Genomic DNA, 23080 nt, shown 5'->3' with positions numbered 1-23080 from the left:
GGGGTTGGCACTAAATTATCTTTAAACTTCCTTCCAACCCAAATCATTCCAGGATTCTGTGATTCTCCAACTGATCAGTGCAATATTTTGTAGCATATTTTGCATTTGCATTGTTGTTTGATGGTTGGGAATGTGTCCAACATGTAGGAAAACAGCTGCAGCACACCCTGCACTGTTCCACTTTGGGACAGCAGAGATTGCTCTGCCAGCGAACCCCTTACAGCCACTGCTGGGCTTTCCTCCTCCTCCCAGGCACTGTCCATAGCCCAAGGACAATCAAAGCACATCACAAATGCCTCTTCAGATGATTCTTCTCATTCTTTGCTGGTTTACTGGTGGTGGTGGTGGGGATTTTCTGTGTTTGATGTGATTTCTTATCATTAGAAAGTTTTCCTACGTCTTGTCTCTCCCTTTCTAATCCCTTTAGTTTTAGCTCCACACTGGTGTTCTCACACCCCATTTAGCTTGCTCTCTTCTCTCCTGAAGAAATGTGTGCTTTATTCCTCTCCTTGAGTTTTCACAGTGAAATAGTGACAAAACTATTCCTTTATCAACATATGCATCATTCCCCTCCTTGAGTTTTTACAGCAAAATAATGATGAAACCTTCCAGGAAGAGGAAGGAGAAAGAATAGTTTGCTGAGAGAACATCCCTTGCCACAGTCTCTTGTGCAAAGATTTGACTCTTTGGGGGTCTCAGTGGGTTTTTTTTCAGTTGTGAGGTGATTTTTTTTTCATCCTCTGCTTCAGCACAATACCCAAGCCAATGTCTGAGCGCTGAAAGGAGAAGGGGGGAAATTGAGAATAAGCTTGAGCACTCCAATTTCCACTGCTGCAATGAGCTCTTTGCCTCCATCCTTCAGTGCTCTCCCCAGTCCTGGAGCCCCTTTGGGCAATATCGGAGTGAGAGACACAGCACCAGGCACTCGCTGGAGCTGCCTGCAGGGGAGAGAGAAAGGGAAGAACGTGTGTGTTAGTTGAGGGCAAATAGCTTTAATTTAATTAGTCGATTAATTAAAGCTTTCTCCCCTGGGCAGGGTAAGTGCGTGTGAGTACGGGAAGTGTTTCTGCAGCCTCCTGGAGCTGTTCATCAGCGCCTTTCTGCTCCAAGTGTGACTCAGATGGGGCTCCCGTTGAACCTGCTGGGAGCCTCTGCAAAACAAATTTCCTGTCAGGGACCTTTTGTCTTCGGGGTTTTGTTTAAATGTAATGAAGTATAAACGGGCAAMTAACAGCAAGCAATCACAAGAGCTGGCTTTGCAAATGAACGTGGCATCCAGCAGCACGACAGCTGCACAGCTCCTGAAAGCTTCTCTGTTTCCCCATGTGCCCATGGTGAGAGAGGCCTGATGTCAGCAGASATTCCCTCTGTGAAACTCCTCAAGGGTTCTCTGCAGTGGGAAAAACCATTCAAGGATTTTGGAAGCCTCGACTCTGCACCCTCTGCAAAGGTCTTGAGGGAAGCAGAGAAGGTCAGCTGAGTTCTGGGCTGTGTGAACAGGGACGAAGTCAAGAGATCCAGGGAAATGTTCATCCCCTTCTACTCAGCACTTCATAGGATTAGAAAATCATGGAATGGTTTGGGTCAGAAATSACCTTAAAGATCATTTTGTTCTACCTCCCATTTTGTTCCACACCTTCCACTATCCCAAGTTGCTCCCAGCCCCAATGTCCAGCCTGGCCTTGGACACTGCCAGGGATCCAGGGGCAGGCACAGCTTCTCTGGGCATCTTGTGACAGGTTCTCCCCACCCTCACAGAAGATAATTCTTTCCTAATATGCCATCTAAATCTACTATTTGGGGAATATTACATCCAGTTTTAGGCTCCTCAACATATAAAATACCTCAATCAACTGTAGCAAGTTCAAAGGAGGGATGCTGAGATTGCCTGTGAGGAGAGGATGAGAAAATTTGGGGTTTTTTTTCCTGGTGGAAGATGAGACAATTTGGGGGTAACCTTGTCCTGGTATCCATGAGGAGATCATCAGGAGGAGAGGGGCAGGGTTCCCATCATGATATGTGGCAGGAGAGCAACAGACTGTGGGTRCAACCTGAAACAAGGGAGGTTCATACTGGAGAGAATCCTTTTTACTTGGGGAGAGGTGAGCGCTAAAGTAAATTCCACACAGATGGTGCAGTCCAGAAGGGAAAAAAGCCCTGAGAAACCTTGACCAATCCCATTGCTGACCCTGCTCCCAGTGGAAGGTTGAGTCTTCTGGAGGTCCCTTCCAGCCTGAATTGTCCTGTGCTTCYGTGATTCTCCTCGGAAGACTCATGTGAGGGACAGTTGGCATCATTCAGAGAGGGACACCAGACACAGGGATGTCCTACAGGARTGCAAAGAGTAGGATGGTCTGAAGCTTTAACCATAAAATCTGTTTTACATCCTATTGATTYTGGGTTCTCTGGCAGCTGATTCATACTTCCAGGGCTGCTTTAAACAGGGGACATTCCTGTATTGCCAGTGCTTCCTAAACAGTGACAAAAGGGATGCCTTTCCCAAAAATCCTCTGGATAGGAGAGGAGAATATGCCTCTCTGTCACTATTGCTGACAGAAAATACAGCTGTGAAAATGATGGTCCAGGACCTTCTTAAGGATCATCCGGAACTTCCTATTCAGTTTATGTGGGAATTTCAGGCTTCAGTCTTTTTGCCAACATAGAATAATGATTAAACAGAGAAAATCTGGGAGCTGGGAAAGCAAGGTCTTTGTCACCTACTGGTTTGCCCCTTAGGGCCAGCAGTTACTCAGATTATACAAACAGCTTGTCCCAGATTGCTCAGAAATTAAAGGGTTTCTATTTCAGCTCCCCCATTTCAGGTGCTCAGCAGAATCCGAACATCACATCCCATATTTATGTCAGTATAAAACCTCACTTGTCAGCTGGGCAGAATGGGTTAAAAAGCATAGATCCCACCCTCCAGCTTCCACTCCAGTAATTTCTAATTATTGATCAATCTGAATTTCCGTGCCAGATTTGAAATATAATAGTTAACTGAGGCTGGAGCCATCTGACCACAGACAATTTGCGGAAATAAGTGGGGATTGCAATGCTGGTGGCACTGCCTGTTCTTCAGGCCTAGGCTGAACCTCYGAGGAATGGAGGAAGACATCCAACCTGTGCTATTGGGAATTGGGCTTCTAGATTTAAATCTTTGGAGGAGAAATTCTCAGAAACCTCTGAAAAGAGTCATTTTTATGAAATACAATCAGCTATCAGAAGGGCTATAAAACCTTGGGTTTCATCTCAAGCACRTTATGTCTACCAGGGTTTTTAATCWCTTTTCCAATGAGTKGTTCATCCTGCTCGTACAAKGCTTTGAGAAGCATCACCTGCTRTTAGAGACAGGGTAAAGGGATGTGTTGGTTTAATCTGAGATGACAGTTTCCCTGTCAGCTGCCCTGGCAATGCCTCTCAGTGTTCAAAGAGAGGTTTTACYACTGGGGAACCTGCAAGAAAGATGGAGAGAGTCTGTTTACAAGAGCCTGTGTTGACAGGACAAAGGGAAATGGCTTCAAACTGAAAGAGACTAGGTTTAGATGGGATATTGGGAAGAAATTCTTATTCAGAGGGTGGGGAGGCCCTGGCACAGAGTGCCCAGAGAAGCTGTGGCTGCCCCTGGATCCCTGGAAGTGTCCAAGGCCAGGCTGGACCTTGGGGCTTGGAACACCCTGGGATAGTGGAAGGTGTCCCTGCTCGTGGCAGGAAAATTGGAAAAAAATTATCTCTAAGACCCCTTCCAACCCAAACTATCTTAGGTTTCCCTGATTCTACCAAAAAACACTTCAGGTGAACTCAAAAATATGTTTTCCCCATGTTGTGTAACACATCTGTCCAGCATTTGCTGCAGAAGGTACCCACTGAGTGAAGGGAGCTGTTGATTGTGCTGCTGCTCTTTCCTAATCTGAGCTGGGATGAGCATCTCTCCAGGAGCCATCAGTGTCAGAAAGTGCCCATATCTTAAATTCATGTCAGGCACTTCCAAAGGARTCAATGCCTTCTCTTGGCAGTGTGCTCTGTTCTGCTGGTGGGGTTTTTTATTCACAATTTGCTGSAAGTCCAGATTCTGGTGCAGGTTGTGCCATGGGGCCTGGGTTTGAACCAAYGGCTTCACCCTTGCACTCAGCCTGAAGGGTTTTGAAATCACAGCAGTTTGGGTGCCATTTRCACAGGAAGGCGAAAAATGCAATCGAGTGACAAACCTCAGGCCTCTCTGGGGACAATTTGTTTGGCTGCCAAGCCAGCGTTGTGGGACCCAGCAATGATGCAAATCAGTTCTGAAAAAAAAGAGAAAAAAAAACAATCCAGATAATCAGAGATCCTTCCCAAACYCCTCTATTTTTAACACAACATTTTGCAAGTCTTGGCCCTGGTTTGACCAGTTGAATCACTGCTTGGTGAGAACAGGGACTCAATCGAACAGCGTTGTTTCCATGACAAAGTGAGTCGCTTTTGGCAACGCTCGCAGAACAATGGATCATTTCTGAAGCTAACTCTTCAAGACTGAAAGTCAAAATAGAATTAGGAAAATGTGTGCAATTYACCTTGGAGTGAGTGATCTCATACACCTTGTGGATTAAACTCCTCTCTCACATTATTTTAGAAACAGCACTTAGSCAAAAATTGAATCACACTCGATTTCATCTTTGATTTGATATGAACCAATGCCCATGAAGGATTTAATGAAGATTTGTTGTTGTTGTTTTTGTTGATTCTTATCTTTCTTTACCCTTCTCATTGTCACGGTGCTTGGTATGATATATCCTAAAAGGAGCAAAAATGTTCCCATTCATTGAAWAAAAGAATCAAGAATCAGGACTTTACAGACTTAACATGAAAATCCAGAAGAGGAAAGAACAGTCAGTGGTACTGAATTGTTGTGTTTGATCTGGTCTTTATAGAAATGCCAAGTGAATTCCCAGTTCACCATCACATCATTGCCAGGGCTTCAAAGCAGATTTTCTGATCCCGGAGTTTCTCAGGAATGCTGGTGACATCTCACTTCTGCAGATCCACTGAGTTAACTTGTGTAGAGAAATCATGTTTTATAGCAGTTGTGAGTATTCTTACTGAGAACAAAATGAGCAAAATGATATTTTTTGAAAACTGAATATAGTCAAAGACAGTTCAGGTTTTTTGACTGTTCTGTACTGCTGACATACATATATATAATTATATATACCAAATTTACATTAATTATATATATATATATATATATATATATATGTATATGTATATATATGTGTATATATATATGAAAAATACTATTATATACAGCAAATTTATTGTAAATACATAGGTTGCAATATAACAACAGGATTGCTATTAATTTTACCCTACTATCAAGGAAACAGCCGTGAATTAAGCACTGGAAATTACACACAGCACATACCAGTTTGTATTTGTGGTGGCCAATTTAATAAAAACGAAAGAAGGAAAACGAAAGCTCTGTATTTTTTGTACATCTACAGTGTCCTGCCTGCTTCTTGTGTTCTCTCAGAACCAAACAGKTATTGACTGTCTTTGGGTCTAAATGAATATACACATTTTCTAAACTGATGTGAGTCAAAATCTTTCACTTCACTTAGAGTAATAAATGTTTCAGGARCTGTGATTTTCATGCACTATCGACTCAGTTTCTTGATTTTTCTAGCATGTGTCAAAACACTCTTTAACTGCACATATCACTGATCTCTTCTGGGAAACTGAAACCAGGCTGYCTGTGCTGAACACAGGAAATTGCARATGTCCTCGAGGCAAAAAAATGGGATCAGRAGGCCATGGAGTTCAAGCTTGCACTGCCATTTGAATCAGGCTCTGCCTTCAGTTGTTGAGCACTGACTTGGCAGATTAAAAGCTCTACCAGTCCATGGTCAATGGAGAAACATTAAAACCTGTGGATCCTTTCAAGAAAATGTGACAGCATTAAAGCATCTCTGCATTTAGCAGAGAAACCTTTTGTTATTGACAATCCAGGCCTCTTTGAATTTCCCAAATGCGAAATTGCTTGTTAGCAGAGATGACAGGCAGCTCCTGTTCTCTCCTCTGACATTGAAGCTCATGTTTCCTTTTCTTCGCTTTCTTATTTCAGTTTCCGTGTTCCCCAATTCTTTTTTTTTTTAATCTGTTGATGAAGTGCTACAAAACAGCATGAAGATGGTTATGAGAAGTCACATCAGAAAATTGTGGCAACASTGAAAGCTTAAGGAAAGCTGCAGGGCCAGGTGAAGCTCATGGCTCTGGTGCTCTCTCTGTCCACACTGGAGCCTCCTAAGCCAGACTTAGTCAGATAGAGCTGAGTCAATTCAGTCAGTTTAGTCAAAGACATCTGATTCCATGTGCCAGTCTGCAAGCAGAGCAGTAAAGACTGAGCATTTAACCTTCGGCTTCCTTTACAATCAATCAAATTCTGGYTTTGATACACCTCTAGCAAAGAAGATACTGATAAAAGTAAAGATCAATCATACTCTTTTGTCTTTTCACCATAGATTGGGTCTAACCCTGCTTGTCAAATATCTCTGAGGGCCTCGCCATGGTGGGTATCTTGGTGTTTTAGAAGAGAATCACAGAATGGTTTGGGTTGGAAGGGATCTTAAATACTGTTTAGTTCCAACCCCCTGCCGTGGTCAGGGACACCTCCCACTATCCCAGGCTGCTCCAATCCCTGTCCAGTTTGGCCTTGGACACTTCCAGGGATCCAGGAACAGCYTGGAATAACCTRTTCTAATGTCTCAGTAACTTCTATCATTCAATGGATTTTGGAGAAATATATGAATCTATGTGTGGCATTTAACATCCACAATTTTAGCTTGAAGTATTGTGTAAATGCTTCAAGTTAACAATAAATGTGCAAAGAAACATTTCCTTTTGTTTAGTCACATCCCGCTTGCACAGACAATGCATTATTATTATTATTTATTATTATTATTATTAATAATAATAATAGTAATATTACTAAATAACAGCTTTTCCAATCTCTACCTGGTGAGCTGTGCAGAAACTGTCATATTTGTGTATTGAGACAACCCTTGGACAGTCCTTTCAGACCTGGGCAACTGTGGGAAGTGAACATGCACTAGCACCAGAACTCTGTTTTTTCTTGCCATTTCCCTTCTATCTTTTTAAAATATATTCTAAGAACTTGAATGTCAGCCAGTGCAATTTTCTCTATCTTTGGGGAGGCTTAGGAGATGATGTAGCAAAAGCCCTTATGTTCTTGGGAGATCCTAGAGATCCGTGACAATTTATCTTTTCCAGGCACTTGGGAGCCCTTAAAACAGAGCCTTGTTTGTTTTGAAGACAAACAAATCTAATATGGTTGTGCCTGGTGTGTCTCCTGGGGGAAAATAGCTGGAATTTATTACTGGGGTCTTGGAGATGGAACTGTGCAGCGTTATGAGTTCCTACAGATGGTGAGGGAAGCTTTTCAGGAGYGTCCMTCAGGAAACCCTCCCTATGTTTGKAATAGGGGTGGTGGCTTTTAACATTTATGAAGTCAGAAGGGTGCAGATGGTTCCAGGCGTCCTCACGTACTAAAACACAACACAAGCATCATAAAATTAGGATTATTATAGACTCACTGAATAGTGGGGGTTAGAAAAGACCTTAAAGATAAATCTCATTCCACCCCCTGCCATGGGACACCTTCCACTGTCCCAGGCTGGTCCAAGCCCCCTCCARCCTGGCCTTGGGCACTGCCAGGGATCCAGGGGCAGCCACAGCTTCTCTGGGWAAACTGTGCCAGGGCCTCCCCATCCTCACAGGGAAGAATTTCTTCCTAATTCTTGTTCTAAATCTCCTCTCATTTATTTAAAACCCATTCTTCCTTGTCCTGATGGTGCCTTTGGATTTTTAGTTTCTATATTTTCAAGTATCTCTATTCTTGTACTTCTCTAGTGTACAGCATTGAGCTCCTGTTCTCCCATCTTTAGATAAAACAATTCTTCTGTGTGTGTGAAATCAAAGGATATCTCACTGCTCAGGGCCCCAAAATATGTAAACAACAGTGAATTGGGGGGAGCAAGCTTGGGGTGGTTGACATCATCACCTGAAAGTGTCATTGGGGGAATTGGGGCCCAATATGTTAATAAGACAGAACTTATAAAAGGTGATGATCTCATGAGTTGAGATCCATTTTGGGTTTAGCCTCAGGAGGAGGCTTTGCCCTCAATGTACCCATAGATCTGGATTAAATTTGTCTGCTTTTATTCTCCTAACTTTGTCTGGCCTCTTTTTCAGGTGAGCCTTGTTTTAGGCATCAGTGACACTATCTGCCTGTCCTAAAGTTTCTCTCCCTCTTTTTTATGAGCTCCTTTAGCTGCTGAAAGGATTTCACGWGGTTTGGGGTTTACTCTCAGGGCATGTTGAGTGTATGGTGGCCAAACTGACCCAAAGTGTTCACTCCGTTCTGTCGACTGGGATGTGGGGGAAGAAGAGTTGAACTGTGCAGATGGGGCTCCAAAACAACCCAGAGTAGACTGAATTTGGGGACTTCTTTCCCTGTTTGCCTCCTGCTCAGCAGATAAAGGGAAGCAGGTCCCTTGCCAGGTACACTCCACTTCCTCTGTAGTTTTCCTTTGTCAAGAGTGAAGGAAATGGGATGGGAAATAGGAAATAACAAAACTGCTCCAGTGAACCACTATGAGCTTTCCCACCTTCAGCCACTGATTTTCRTGGTGTTTTCCACTGAGTGTGACTTCAACCTCATCCCTATAAAATGGTCTAATGAAACCTGAGGTTTTATTCTCCTTGAATTGATATTCCCTGGCCACTGTCTGCTGTAGGAATGAAATCCTGTATTGATTTCTGGAAATGGGACACATCCTTATTTTGTTGCTGCCTTGGGATTGCCTGGATTGTGTTGGCTGCAATGTTCCTCTCATAAATTAATTTTTTTGTTTCCTTTCTTTTTTTCCATTACTTTTTTTTTTTTTTTTTTTTTTTTTTTTTGGTAGTTGGCTATACTAGAGAGTGAAAGATAGAAAAATAGAAAAAGACAAAGAAAATATTTGGATCATGTCAGCCTGGTTTAATTGGGATTGCATTCTTTTTGGCAAAAGAATTTGCCGAGAATTCGCTGGGAATAAATAAAAAAGGTAACACTAAGGAAGGAACAGGGTGAAAGATGAAGAGAAAGATTTTTTTAATTCGGTTTAGATTCCAGAGAGAGGTTAATGAATTGTGCAAAGACTCATAAGAAACTGGTGGAAGATCAAACCAAGCCTAAATTGATTCCTGATTCGTCTTTCAATTATTTCTCTATTTAGAGACACCATTGTTTCAGCTTTATATGAGGAAGGAATTAAATAAAAAAGAACAAACATGTTAGAAATTACATTTTGACATGGGAGAACAATATAAAATGCCCAAATAATTTATGACAATTTAATAATTTATGACAATTTTAATTACTTATTCTGGCCTTAGATTTGCTAGAAGAAGAAAAAAGAAGAGGAAAAATAAAGAGAAAAAAAAAAAAGAAGTAAAAAAGGAAAGAAAAACAAGTTTGTTACAGGTTTTTTTCAATTTTTAATGATACTTTTCTTTTTTTTTTCTTGTAATAGGACCTTAAAACTTGCTGATACTGATCACCTCACTAGCTATTTTAATTTTGTAACTGGTTTGGTTTTTTTTTTTCCCTCCCATTTTTTCCCATCTTTCAGGTTGCAGCAACCCATTCCAACTGCATCATTAAAAAGGAGCAGGAGACTTGTCTGGAGAAAATCCGGAGGGCAACGGCCCTGAACCCTCTCAATGACTCTTCTCCAGGTGAGTTTCAGATCGTGAACATTGAGCTGACAATTTAAACTCCTTTTAACCATTTCCTGTGATGCCCCGAGGGGTTTTCAACACTGTCAAAGCAAACACTTTATGGTGAGAGAAACATCACTGCTGCCGAATGAGCCCGGAGAAACTTTTAAAGGATAAAAATTTAATCAATGGGATGTACCCGAATGATTTCTGGTTGTTACCGGCGGTCAGACATTTGTTTCTTTGCTTTAGGTAATGGGGTTACAATAAAACAACAAAACAAAACAAAAAAACAAAACAAAAAAAAAACAAACCGGAAATTAGAAGATGTCTGGATGACTTTTGCCTGGATGACAACAGCTTTGGGGACAGGATGTGACACAAAGTGCCATCTGAGCAKCTCGTTTTCCCTCATCAGTGCAGTAATAATTTGTGCATCTCTCACATGATCTGAGGACCTTTACAGGGATTAACGCTGGGGTGTCTGTAATCTTGATGAAGGACACTTGTGCTGTTGCTGAGATAAGAAACTGAGGCATCGAGCACAGAAATTTATAGTTTAATATCCTGTCTCCTTTCCTCCTGACTGCAGCAGGAGCTGCCTGTGGCCAGCACCAAGGAGAGAAGGGCAAAGAATGACAAAGAAACTAATTGGAAATCAGGGTCCATTTACTGAGTCCTGTCCAAACTGCTTCTGCTGTGACTGGAATTGATAAAACTGCAGAGAAAAGCCGATAAAACACATTGTGTGTGATAAAAGAGGGGAAGATTTGTCTCCCTTTTTTCTTGCAGCACGTTTTAGGCCAGAAGTAAAGCAGGGCAGAAGGCAATGATCTGTGTTACCAGTGTCCTCTAAAGCAACCCATTTCTGCATTTTAGCTGCTAGGAATGTTTCCACCAGAAAGGAGAATTTCCATCAGGGTCCTGCCATTCATCTCATGCATAAATTCATTTCTGTTTTGCTGCCCAGCTTTGGGCGGATGAACTGCATGGTTTGGAAGTGAGGAAAGCTCTTTGTACTCCAGGCAGTTCATTTCACCCCAGGGATGTGTTTCTGAGACCATCTYCGTGCTTTACAGAACAGCTTCCCAATTTTTCCCTGGTTCAAAAGTGGCATGAGCAAGGAAGAAAGGGGCAAAACCTGTTTCTTGTCCCCTACCCCCAGAATGATGCCAGGAGCCGATCATGAGCCCTGCTTGTGYTTATGCAATGGCTGCTGTTTGGGTTCAGGAATTCACAGAACCTCCCAGCTAAGAGACCATTTTCCCAGGCAGTTTGTTCTTTATCCCCCAAATCCAGAATAACCCTGACAGCTGCGGGGCTCAGGCTGAACTCCTCCCCCTGGAAAGGAACAGCTCGGACACCGAGAAAGTCCAGAGCCATTGGGAAGGTTTTTGCATCTTAATGGGATTAAATTGCATCASCCACTCTGGCGGGAAGGGACAGGATCCTTTCAGGCTCTCTCTCAGAGCAGAACCCAGCTGCTCCCTGTTCTGCTCCCCCGAATTTKCAGGCTGAATCTCTGTGGAGACTTTCCCAGGCTCATCGAGCATCTTTTAGTTGTTCACCACATCCTGTGGCAACGAGTTCCAYAGTTTATGTGGCTTCGAGTAGAGAAACCATATCCCCTCCAAGAGATTAATCTTCTAGTGAAGAATTCTGGTGTTATTTCTTGTTTGAAAGCCCTTTCATTCCATGGATCCTGCTTGTTGTATTGCCTGATTTTTTTTTTATTGTTCAGCATTAACACTTATTAATGATGGCAGGTAGGGGAGAAATGTTACCAGATTGTTTCTTTCAAAGAAAAAGATAGGAAATAGCTCCCCTGCTTGTCAGAAACAGCTGGAAAAAGGAAGAAATCCCTCCTGACTGGTGAATAAACTTCTCTTTATTCAAGAGGAGAAGGACACAATTGCCTCTTTCCCTCTTTGACTATTGCTGCATGAAAATTCACATAGAACAATTCAATGTGTTCTTTTGGAACATGCATTTCTTCTCAATGGGGCTGCAGACTGTAAGTGGGATTGTGATTTTTAAGAAGTCTGTAGGGGATTGTGAATATGGTCCAGTTGCTGTGACTTAAACCCAAAAAATTCCCCTTCTGTGGCAGGTGACACAAAGAGGGTCACCTACAGAACTGGGATCTGGGACATGAACAGTCCCTGTGTTCTGTATTTCTGCAGTGTCTAGAACARTAATATATAATATATAAAATCATATATATCATATAGCATTACAATATATAATATGTAATATTCAATAGATAGTCCATAATCTATAATCTATCAAATATCATATATATAATTTCATTTAATGTAATATTTAATATTTAATATTTAATATATACTATATTCTATAATACTTAACATATTATATAGTATGTAATATACCATATGTAATATGTAATATTATATAAAATATTTTATATTAATATATCTATAATCTATAATCTATCATATATCATATATCATGTATCATATATCATATATCATATATCATATATCATATATCATATATCATATATCATATATCATATATAGTATATATATATATAATATGTAATATGTAATATAATTAGGTATATAATCTATAATATTCAAGTTCATGAATCCTACCCCAAGGTGCCCACAAGGTGCAAAAATTAATAATGGGAATAGTAGGATCTCTGCTGTGGTTTGGAGCCCTTGTTTTCTGCACTGACTCTTCTCCTCCCCAAAAACACTGCACGGGAAGCCCCATCCTTGGGTAGCAAAATAGGAAGAACGTCTTATGGGTTCTTACATTTTGCACGAATTCAGCTCTCCTGCCTTTGCTTTACCCCCTAGCTGTGTTCAGTGAACACAAGCATCGACCAAATGGTGTTTCTGATGTTTTCCCCTTCCCCTCCCACTCTCCCTCTCATGCCCAGATGTTCTGCTCATTATTTCTTTATTCTTCTCAGCGCTGTTCTCTCTCCTTCTGCTGCTATGCCATGCCCTTAATGCTGCAGAGACAATGATTGCCTTGAGATTTTCTGTTWGGTTTCTTTTTTTCCCATTAGTTTTATGATGGATACTTCCTCTTAAATGCCTTAAATTCTTTAGGAAACTTKATGTGAGAAGAAATAGGGGGCATGTGCTGACCCTGTGTGTCCGTTCCTGTTCACTCATCACTTACGGCCTGAATGAAARAGAGAATTTGAAGGAAATGAAATCTCAGCAGGACCCAGAATGTGACTCCTTTGCTCTGGAGAAGGAATTAAACYGATAAAGGGAAGTAATGAAAGCCAAAGGCAGACAAGAATGGAAGGAGAGCTGTGATTACTTCATACTCAACTTCCCCAGGCAGTGGAGCCAGGCTATTTCTTACATCAGTGTTTCCAATMTCCTTGTTTGAGTTTTTATCCCTGTCCCACTGTGGAGCTGCCCCAGTTTGTGCTGGACCCTCTTCTAGCTCTCCCCAGCCCTGCAGGTGTTTTCTGCCAGCTCAGAATTGATAAATCTCACTGCTGATCCACACTCACCCCTTTTTATTTTTATTCCTCCCATCCAGWGTCTTCTGACCTGTTCCCAAYCCTGGGGCTAGGAAAGAATGACACMGGAGTTACTCAGATATTAATGACCGTTTCCTGGGTTATGTGTATTTAGCAGGGGATTTATCTGGTTAAATGTTGTACCTGCAAATGCATCTGCACTACAAATCAGCAAATCACCTTCCTCAGTTTGCAGCTCTGGATATCCACCAAGCAGAACCTGAGACGTGATTTATTTAATCCTCAGCACAGATTAGATGATGTCTATGTTTTCTCACTGGACATACATATGAATTAAACTTCTCAATAACCACACTTAGGTGTCTGCATTTGAATGGACAAATCCCAGCTTTGGCTTCTGGCTCTGTTAAATTGAGTAGATCATGCTGGAGGTCTGGATTACCCAAAAAAACCTAGATGGTGGTGGAAAGAGCCCTGCTGATGAAATGGAGAACACTTCCAGCTGTGGACCAGAGTGAAAGACATTTCCCAGCCTGCTGCCAGTCATGCTTTCCACTGTCAGAACCAGATATTCCAGACTTTGCTCCTTGAGTGAGGTTCTCTCTCAAATGGTGAGATTTCCTTGATTTATGTGCAGATTTGCGTCTACAATTAGATGTTCAAAGTGCTTAAAATGCACAGATCTGGAAGGAGCCAAGGTGTGACAAAAGTGAACTCAGCCCGAGAGTTTGAATATAAAAAAGAAGTGATGAAGCCTCATTGGTGTTTACATGGTTCAAATAAATCCTTTAKCTTGCTGCCCTTGTTTTCCAGTCCCACTCCTCCTGTCCTTCCTCTGAAAAATGCTGAGAGGAAGCAACATTCCCAGGCRTGTCAAGGAGCTGAAAAGAAATTTCAGGAAATTTCAAGGAAATTTGAAGTGATGTGATTCCTTGTAGGAATCCCATTATTAATCCTTGTTCTAAGTTACCCTGTAAATCAACAGGAAAGAAACTGGTGAGACCACCACAGAGGTAGGAGATGGTAATTAGAAGGCAATGTGGCAGTGCAAGGAGAGATTTTGAATTATGTTTCCATGACATGAAGATGATGGAGCAGKTTTTTTCAGTTTCACATTTTTTACTGAGTGTGTCTCATCAGCCTCTTGTTCTCTCYGTGCCTTTGAATTATCTGCTGTTATTTCCCCTGGCACCACTGGGAAGACATTACTTCACTGTGTGTCCCTTATTGAGGCAGCTGTGCCCAAGAACAATGGGACAAGGACTGAATCCAAACTAGTGGATTCCTAGAGTTTGGAGGGTATAGATAAAAAAATGCATCTGTACCTCAAAGTTTCCTCTGTGGCTCCTTTTTGAGCTTTTTTTCCTCTATGGCTCCTTTTTTTGATCTCTCTGGATACATCTCTCCTTGGTCAAAGATGCCTTTTTTTTTTTGCACTGATGGATTTATCCGTGTGACACTGCATTGAGTGTCTTCTCCCAACCTCACATTAGAGGTGGGAGGAACAAAAATGGATTTCAAGGGAGAAGCTGGGGACATGTGATGGCAGACACGGGGTCTGTGCTTATTTCAGGCATCCCTTCTGTAGAGTCTTTATCTGAACAAGTCTCCTGTGCACCCCTTGAGATCCAGGCTGTGATCAAACCTTTTCTTCAAACCTTGCTTTTTCTCAGGCAAATGCAAGAAAAAGTGCTTCACTGATCTCTGGTTCCTAAGCACTGATCGATTCTTCAGCTCATTGCTGAATTTCTCTGACTTTATCATGATTTTGTTCAGATGTTTTTGGGAAAAGGGAAATGGTTTTAAGTGAAAGAGGATAGATTTAGATTAGGTATTGGGAAGAAATTCTTATTCAGAGGGTGGGGGCACCCTGGCACAGGGTGCCCAGAGAAGCTGTGGCTGCCCCTGGATCTCTGGAAGTGTCCAAGGCCAGGTTGGATGTCCAAAACCACAGGGATTTGTGCAACCTGGGATAGTGGGAGTTGTCCCTGCCTATGGCAGGGGGTTGGAATTTTAAATTCCCTTTCAACCCATATTATTCTAGGATTCTGTAAGTTTGCTCATCTGATAGAGTGCAAGAATTCAAGTCTCCTCAAAATGGAGTTAAGAAGTAGAGAGATATTTGTCAGTTTTTAGATATCTAAACTTTTTCAGATCTTTATGACTTTTCAGATATTGAAAACTGGGTTTATAGCCAGTAGGTCAAAATCAGAACTTAGAACTCACTGACACAAATACTTCCAGAGCTTAAACTTGCTCTAGTTTTACATCCACCTTCTGCTGAGAAGATTGTGTGACAAATGCCCATTTTTCTTTATTGCCTAGTAACACAATCTTTATGGAGGTTTGAAGCTGGGTTGTATGAATTTTGTTGATAATAACAAAATCCTCACAATCCAGGCATAAACCAAACTTCTGGCTCCATAAAGATTCTTGTCTTCAAACAGAGCAGCTGAAGCTAAAATGTTGAGTCTGACCTGATGTGAATTCAGTCCCATTAGTGAAGCTGAAAGCCTGGAAGTTCACTCCCATTGGAAAAGTTCAGGATCAGCTTTGGCAGGGGACAGAAAGGAGTTCTTTGCTAGACACAGCTGCAGACGGGACAAACCTCAAATGGATGAACCACCAGCACATTTCTTGTAAAAGCCTCTGGGATGTTTCTTTTTCATCACTCTCTAATACACAACCAAATAATACATAGATGCTCTGCCTGGGAAGGCAAATAGGATAACAATAATTTTGTTGGTGAAGAATTCCTGGTGAGAGGGATTCAAACACCATCCACATTGCACCCAAGATACCTTATTAACGGCAGATGAGCAGGGATATTCCTTTGGCATTGTAACTCCCTGCTTAGATCATGATGTTTGTGTGAACCTACAGCTTTTGCTTCCAGGCCCAGCTGGATTGCCACTAGACTGGGAATCTCTGGATCATTCTTCAGAGGGATCACAGCATGATTTCAATTTCAAGAAAATAATTCCTTAATATACAGCCCCCTTCTCATCAGTGGCCTGTGCCACCCATGGGGTAGCCATGGGAAGGGGTGGAGTGTGTAGGGCCATATGGAATGTCTAGGGCCACAGGGACATCCTGCATCAACAGGGAACTGCTCTGCCGTGGATTTTCCACATAGGATAGATATGGATACCTCAGTCTCTGACATAAGAATCTTAATCTCAAACCTTACAAGTTCTTACTCACCGCTTTGTCTCCAAGGATGGAATTTGTCTCTCTGGATTTTATTGAGTAACACCTCRATTCTCTGACCTAAACAAAGTCTGAACAGCCCCTATAGAGCTGTGGTCTCTTCCTCAGAGCTCTCCCTTTCCAGCTGCTCTGGGTTTCTGGCATTTGTGCATAAATTGTTCTCTGGAAGGGACTTTTTCTCTCTCTCCTGACTCAGGAGGGAGATCATAGGACAAGTTAAGCCCTCTGGGCTCTCTAACATGGTTAAAGCTCAGGCGAGGTGAACATCAGCCTRGGGAAGGCCAGGGAAGATGACTCAGAGAAAAGGATGCAAAAATTGCTGTAATGGGGCAAAAATTTCTATTATCTCCTTGGGGCAGCAGGAACACACTTTGGTGGTTTAAACAAGGACTGAAAGCTTTGCAATCCCTGCTGATAAATCTGAGTTTAGTCATCTTCTCAGCATTTCCTGGACTTCCATTCACAAAAGAAGGGAAGGAAAAGTACTGGAATTTGGAACCTACAGCTCTGAAAACACCATTAGCTGTGAAACACGTGTATGAGCTACTGCTCCCATCCCAGAGTATATTCATTGTGATAATTCCCACCTGCTTCTTTTGAAACCATTACTTTTGTCATCTCCAGAATTGCCAGGAAGTTCTTCCATAATAAGCAAGGGACATAAGAGAAAATGAAAGGTGAATTAGAATTTGTCCAGGCAGCTGGGTAAGATAGTGATTCGGATCAGATGAGTTTCTGGGAATGAGGTTAGAAAAAAAAGTGTTTCTCTGCAAGTGGTTTAGTCATTGAAAAATGCAAGTTAAGGTTACATTTTAAACTAATTAAGGCTGAAAAATAGCAAACATTAACAAATTTGGGAAATGAAAGTATACGGCCACTTCATTGAATGGTTTTTCTCATCCCTCTGTTCATWGAATATTGTTTCAGAAGTATTAGTACTTAAATTGAATTAGGGATATAAGGTAAAGAAATGTTAGAATTCAAGATAAAAAGTTAAAAGTTATATTTCCTCTGTGCCTGTCCATCTCTTTGTTTTCATGTCAGACAAAACAAAGGATAAACTCTCACTTAATTAAACAGAATGGAATTTTTGTGAGTGTGTGTTTAAAAATGAAATATCCATTATTTACAAGGTTCCACTTGTGAGTTCCTTGTTTCTATGGTGACATCCAGTTCACTAAATCACAAAACCTCTCTTTTCTTATCTCCAGACTTCAATATGATCAAAATAATACTCTTACCATCTTTTCTTTTGTTCAGATTTAAATACTATCAAGAAGACCACTCTTACCATCCACTACCTGGTGTACATCATGTTCTAGAGCAAAGGGGGMATTTTCTTTCCAGCATATGCAGAGACTATTAAAATGTGAGGGTTTGCCCCATATCTTGTTTATTTTCAGGGTTTTTTTTTTTGTTTGTGTATTGTTTATTTTTGCTTGGTTGGTTGATTTGGGTTTTTTAATGAACGTTTTCAAAGACACAGCGTGGTAGATGCAACCTGGCCTGGTGTAAAGTGTCCCTACCCACATTGGGGGTGGGACGAGGTCCTTCTTAACACAAACCATTSCATGTTGTCTTTAAGGTCCTTCTTAACACAAACCATTCCATGATTCCATGATTTTAGATGCTTTTGCGATCAGTTCTACCTGTGGGGCAGAGGAGCTGTTCTAATTCACATTGTCCCAAGCAATTGTGAGCAGCACATGTAATTGCAGGAATGTTATACTAGGCCACTGCAGTTAAAAAAAAAAAAAAATGAATGATGAACAGTGGCAAAACTTTCCCAATTAAATGAATGATGGTTTCATCTCTCAGTATCTGCAGAGCCACGAGCAGCTGGAAGCTGTGACAACATGCACTCATCTGATTTTTTTAACCTCTGTACTACCAAGGCTAAAAAAATCCCCCAAAAAACTATTAGTCACCTGAATTATAAGTGAGTGATAATATATAAGTGATCTATGATGGTCGACTCCTTTTAAACCAGTGCTCTATCCCAGCAGGCAGATGCTGCACTCTTCTGTGGTGCTGAAAAAAAAACCCGTTTCCTTGCATGAAAATTGTGTTTTCATAGAGATCCTGCAAATGTGTTCTGCTTCTGTAAAAATGAGTGGGTCACATGTCAGACAACTGGATCTTCTTTTCAAAGAGAATTTGGTGAAAATGCTTTTTTGTTCCTATTCCTGTCATGTTGTGATGTTGGCTGGTGGATTTTCTGACAAAGCAAGGCTTTATTGCTGCTTTGGAATGTTTGGGTCCCTGAGAAAAACACGGCAGTGAGAGAGAGAGCTGGATCCATGCTGGAATCAATGGCACAGTCGTCTGGTTTCCAGGATCTTTATTTCCAGTGATGAAACATGGGTTAAGCACTGATGGGCTTTGGATTTCTCCTCACTGGCAGTGACTACATTTCAGACAAAGCCTGGATTAACACTAGACTTTGCCTTTAAATTRCTTTCTAGTGCCCAATAAGCTCCTGAAGCAAGAGAAATAGGGAATTTTGAGATTTTTAGGACCAGAGGCAGGTGCACAAAAACACAAGAGTCCTGATATTGTTTAGGGTTTCCAGRCATTCTGACATAAAGCCTATAAAAGATTTGTGTCTCTCCAGACTGGAATCTGTTGAAGAATCTCAGGTTGAAGCAAAACCTGACCTTTGTAAAAATAACTTAAATCCTCAGAGTCCAAATACCTGAAGTAACTTCCTAAAAACCGCATGTCCAGTCTAAATTAGTCACCCAGGCTCCTGAATAATCAGTGATGGAAAATAGAAGACTTCTAAGGGCAGATCATTGCCCAGAAATGCCTTCAATTTATCCCTGGAATTACTTTCAAAGCTTCAGTGAATACATTACTTAATGGACTCGACTGAAGTTGTAGCTGAAGATGTCTCTGACTACTGCAGGAGATTTGGACCAGATGGTCTTTAAAGATCCCTTCCAACCCAAACCATTTCATGATTCTATGAATCAGTGAAGAGACAGGAACCTCCAGAGTCATGTTTCCTAGGAAAATCCTCCAAAAAGAAAAAAAAAAAAAAAAAGGAACGCTTGCTTGCTGGAGGATGTTAATCAAGCTATGAAAAACTGCATTGATTTTAGAGACAAATAAAAGAAAAAAAAAAAAAGATGACTGAATTATCTTAATTATTCTGAGCACTGATTAACAGAGARATGTGTGGTTGTTTGTAATGGAAAAACCACAGGATTACTGCACACCACATCCAGGAAATTTGGTTGTTTTAGTCAAATTACCCAAAAGTGAGGAGAGGGCAGTTCAGCAATAATTTACCATCCCTGTTTGAGCTTTTAGAAGCCTAGAAGGGTGTAAAAGATGCTGGTACAGGTCAATATAAACAAAATACAAATTTTGATACTTTCCTTAATTGTTCAGATTTGGGCTTCAATTCATTAGAAATGGCCAGTGAATAGAACAGGATCTACCAATACAGACTGAAATYAGGACTCCTGGCTGTGTTAAGGGCAGGTTTATCCCCTGGTACAATGGGAAATCTCTAATATCTGTAATGTCTGCTCATTCCCACTGTGCACTGCAATATCCCCATATTTCTGATGAAGTTTCCTATTGCTGGTAATGACAATCAAGGTCCTTGTTCTTTCTGGCTTTGTGGTGGGAAGCAGCACGGAAAGGAACAGGGTCACCAGAGCAGAGACTCAGCGTGTGGCAYTGGTTTGTCAGCACTGGCAGGGCCAGGAGTTGGACTCCAAAATCCTTGTGGGATCCTTYCAACTCAKGATATTCTGCGATTCTGTGAGTTCTTCTCACAGAACCTGAGGTTTCTGTGCCTTAGGTGTTCTCAGCTTGGCTGCTGTCCCAAAGTTGGCTTTTTGGGGGAATGACTCATTGGATGCATTTCAAACATCTGCTTTCCAGTGAGAGACGCAGTTTTCTTGGGTTGCCCACTCCTCGCTCCTCTCTGTTCCCACAAAAACTTCCAGGGCTATTTACATGTAGATGCTTGCATTGGTCCCTTAAATCCCACTCTGGAAAACAGATTTGCAGGGTGATGCTTCCTTTGTTCGTGGGAATGGTTGTGCTTAGAGCACTGATGGCAGAACAATAAAGGTGATGGGAGCGAGAACGGTCAGAAGAAATTCCGATRGCTTGCTGCTGATAACTTCGACTGGAAGATTTTTCTGTACCCACTTAAGAATCACCTTTTCCCCAGAGCTTGGGGTTTTGGAGGAACATTCTGACATGCCACCCTTTATTTCAAATCTCGCCTTTTGCTATTTGCGTGCATTGTGGGATCACTTTGAAAATTCTAGTCGTGACTAAAGTTTTATTAGACYGAAGACTCAAGAAAGTTTTCTTAGCCTGTTCTAACCATGAAATGTTTATTTCTTATGAGATTTCACCACACACTGATAYTCTCACAGAGGTGGCCAATGCTCAAAACTGCCCAACTGTAGAATTTCATTTCTTGTTGCAGCTTCTTCTGTGCTACATCCACTACTTCTTAATATACCTCACAAACCTAAGCCAAGAACTTCATTACAGGGAACTGCCTGCTCAATAATACATGCAGCTGAATAAGTGTAATAATTTGGACTCCTGACAGGTTTTGCATATTGATTTTTCCTCAGTAAAATAAAACTGAAGCACAGCAAGTTAAATAATCTTCGGAGAGACCGGCAAGTTACAGCGCCATAACAAGATTTTAACTGCTCTGTCTGCTAAGTGGTAGAAAAACCTTTGTATTTACTTATCTCAGCATGGCAAAAAAATGAGAAAATTTGGCCTTGTTTACCTTCAAAAGCAGCAGCACAGTCACATCATACATTCCGTGCCTGTGGCAGAGGAATTGGAATTAAACGATCTCTAAGGTCCCTTCCAACCCAAACATTCTGTGAAACACCTTAACTCACAGAGCCCTTACCAAGCCCTGTTTCTTTTCCACAAAGTTCTTGACCTTTTCCACCACTGAAAGAACAAAGGAGGAGGAATGACAGGTCCAATCTCCATTGTATTTTTATTTTAAATTCCTGTGGGAAGGATGAGGGCAGGGACAGGAGACGCTTGGCTTTGCACATGAGTTGCTATCCAGCAGTGCTGGCTCAGACTGGACATGGTAATTTGCTCTTGGAAAAAGGGGAGAAATGAAACATGTGCAATTTCTTCCCCAAATTCCTCTCAAGAAAACAGGAAAGTGAAAAGGGAAAATTCTTTCATGCAATTTTTCTGGCTTTTTGTAAAAGAAATGGAAGAAAGAACTCTTCTCATGTTTTATTTCAGAGGGTCCTAAAGCTTCGTGTGTGGCAATATTTCCTTCCAGAGAGGAGAATTTTGCATTCTATGCTAGAAAACAAATTAACTTGGCTGGTGCTGCTTTGTTTCCCAGCTTGAGATTTCATTTTCTAATATGAGTTCCACCACAGAAACAAGTTATTCTGTGGTGCAGGAATTCTTTATCAATGTCAYGCTGGAGTTTAAGGGTGAAATTAATCTCACTTTAGCTGGCTGAAAGCAGAATGTTTRAAGTGAATGTGTAGGCTCTTCCGTGGAAAAAGAAAATGAAACAAAAAGAGGGAAAACGTTTATTTCACCGGCATTTTATAATTATTTTAAGATAATATATTAATTTAAGATATCTCAGAAGATAGAAGATGTTCTGCCCTATTGATGTGTCATCTGTTTTTCCTTCATTTCATACTGATGGGAATGTTGAATGTTGGAGTCCATTTTTTTTCACAATATAACCATCATTCCTACAAAATAGTTGGAAAGKAATAGAATTTAGAAAACTTGCCAAGAAGACTTCAAATTGATCTGTTAAAATAAATGTGCTTTCCCCCTCTTTTCCTTTCTGAATTTTTCTCTCAGATGCCGTGAAGACTCATGATTTTGACAGCTTAATGAATGTATAATRTCTTATAAATTATTTACAGATGAATCAAAGTAGTTACCTGTCTCTTGCCCAACATKGTAAACATGGAGTTTAAAGGCATTTTGAATTTTAAGTTGAATTTTTTTGAGCCTCAAGCCATGTGGAAATACCCAAAAAGCCTCACTTCCCAGCTAATAAAATATTTATAGCTATGGCCAGCTTATTTTTTAAAAAGATCTTTGACAAGTCACACCTTTAAAATGTTGATAATAAAAGCACATTTTTTACCAAAATAAGAGCAGCCAATGCCCAGCTGACAGCAGAGGGGTTCTGCTGTCAGCACCAGGAACAGCTCTTGCCTTTCTCCGGGTGGAATTCTGCTGCTCCCAATCTCATCCCAACTCCCCCTGAATCCTACAGGCATTTTTGGCATGTGTTTCAGTGAAGAGAGCTGTACTGAGCTCCCTATTTAGGGGAAAAATGGCCCCCTCGGGGAACAATTTCATCACTGGATGTTAGACATCTAAATTATTGGCTAAATTAGCTGGCGAGTCTCCCAAGACTCCTTGTAGGGTTGATAGATACAGAGATTTACATCCTGTTTGCATATTAAAAAAACTAAATTAAGGTGCCTTAATATGCAAGCTGAGTCCCACTGAAGATGTATCCATAATCTCAAAGAGCTGAGCTGCCCATTTCACTTCCCAGTCCTGGAATTCCTTTTTCTTTTCAATCTTCATAGACATAACTTTATTTTTCTGGTAGATTTTTTTTTGTTGGGTTGTTTTGTTTTT

General features: G+C 41.1%; 1 protein-coding gene across 3 annotated transcripts in view; it reads left to right on the top strand.

The window, feature by feature from the left end:
• Positions 1-23080, top strand: part of ADCYAP1R1 (ADCYAP receptor type I) — a 138005-nt gene that overhangs the window by 47622 nt on the left and 67303 nt on the right. For all 3 annotated transcript variants that reach the window (XM_057370877.1, XM_057370876.1, XM_057370878.1), the window contains exon 4: positions 9666-9771. In XM_057370877.1, the coding sequence (XP_057226860.1) occupies positions 9666-9771 (106 nt within the window). The remainder of the gene's footprint in view (positions 1-9665; positions 9772-23080) is intronic.

This window comes from Malurus melanocephalus, unplaced genomic scaffold, assembly GCF_030028575.1.
Source record: "Malurus melanocephalus ecotype Western Australia unplaced genomic scaffold, MMel_1.1 scaffold_135, whole genome shotgun sequence".
NCBI lineage: Eukaryota > Metazoa > Chordata > Aves > Passeriformes > Maluridae > Malurus > Malurus melanocephalus.
Note: the sequence above shows the minus strand (reverse complement) of the source record. Positions and strands in the feature narration are given on the sequence as shown.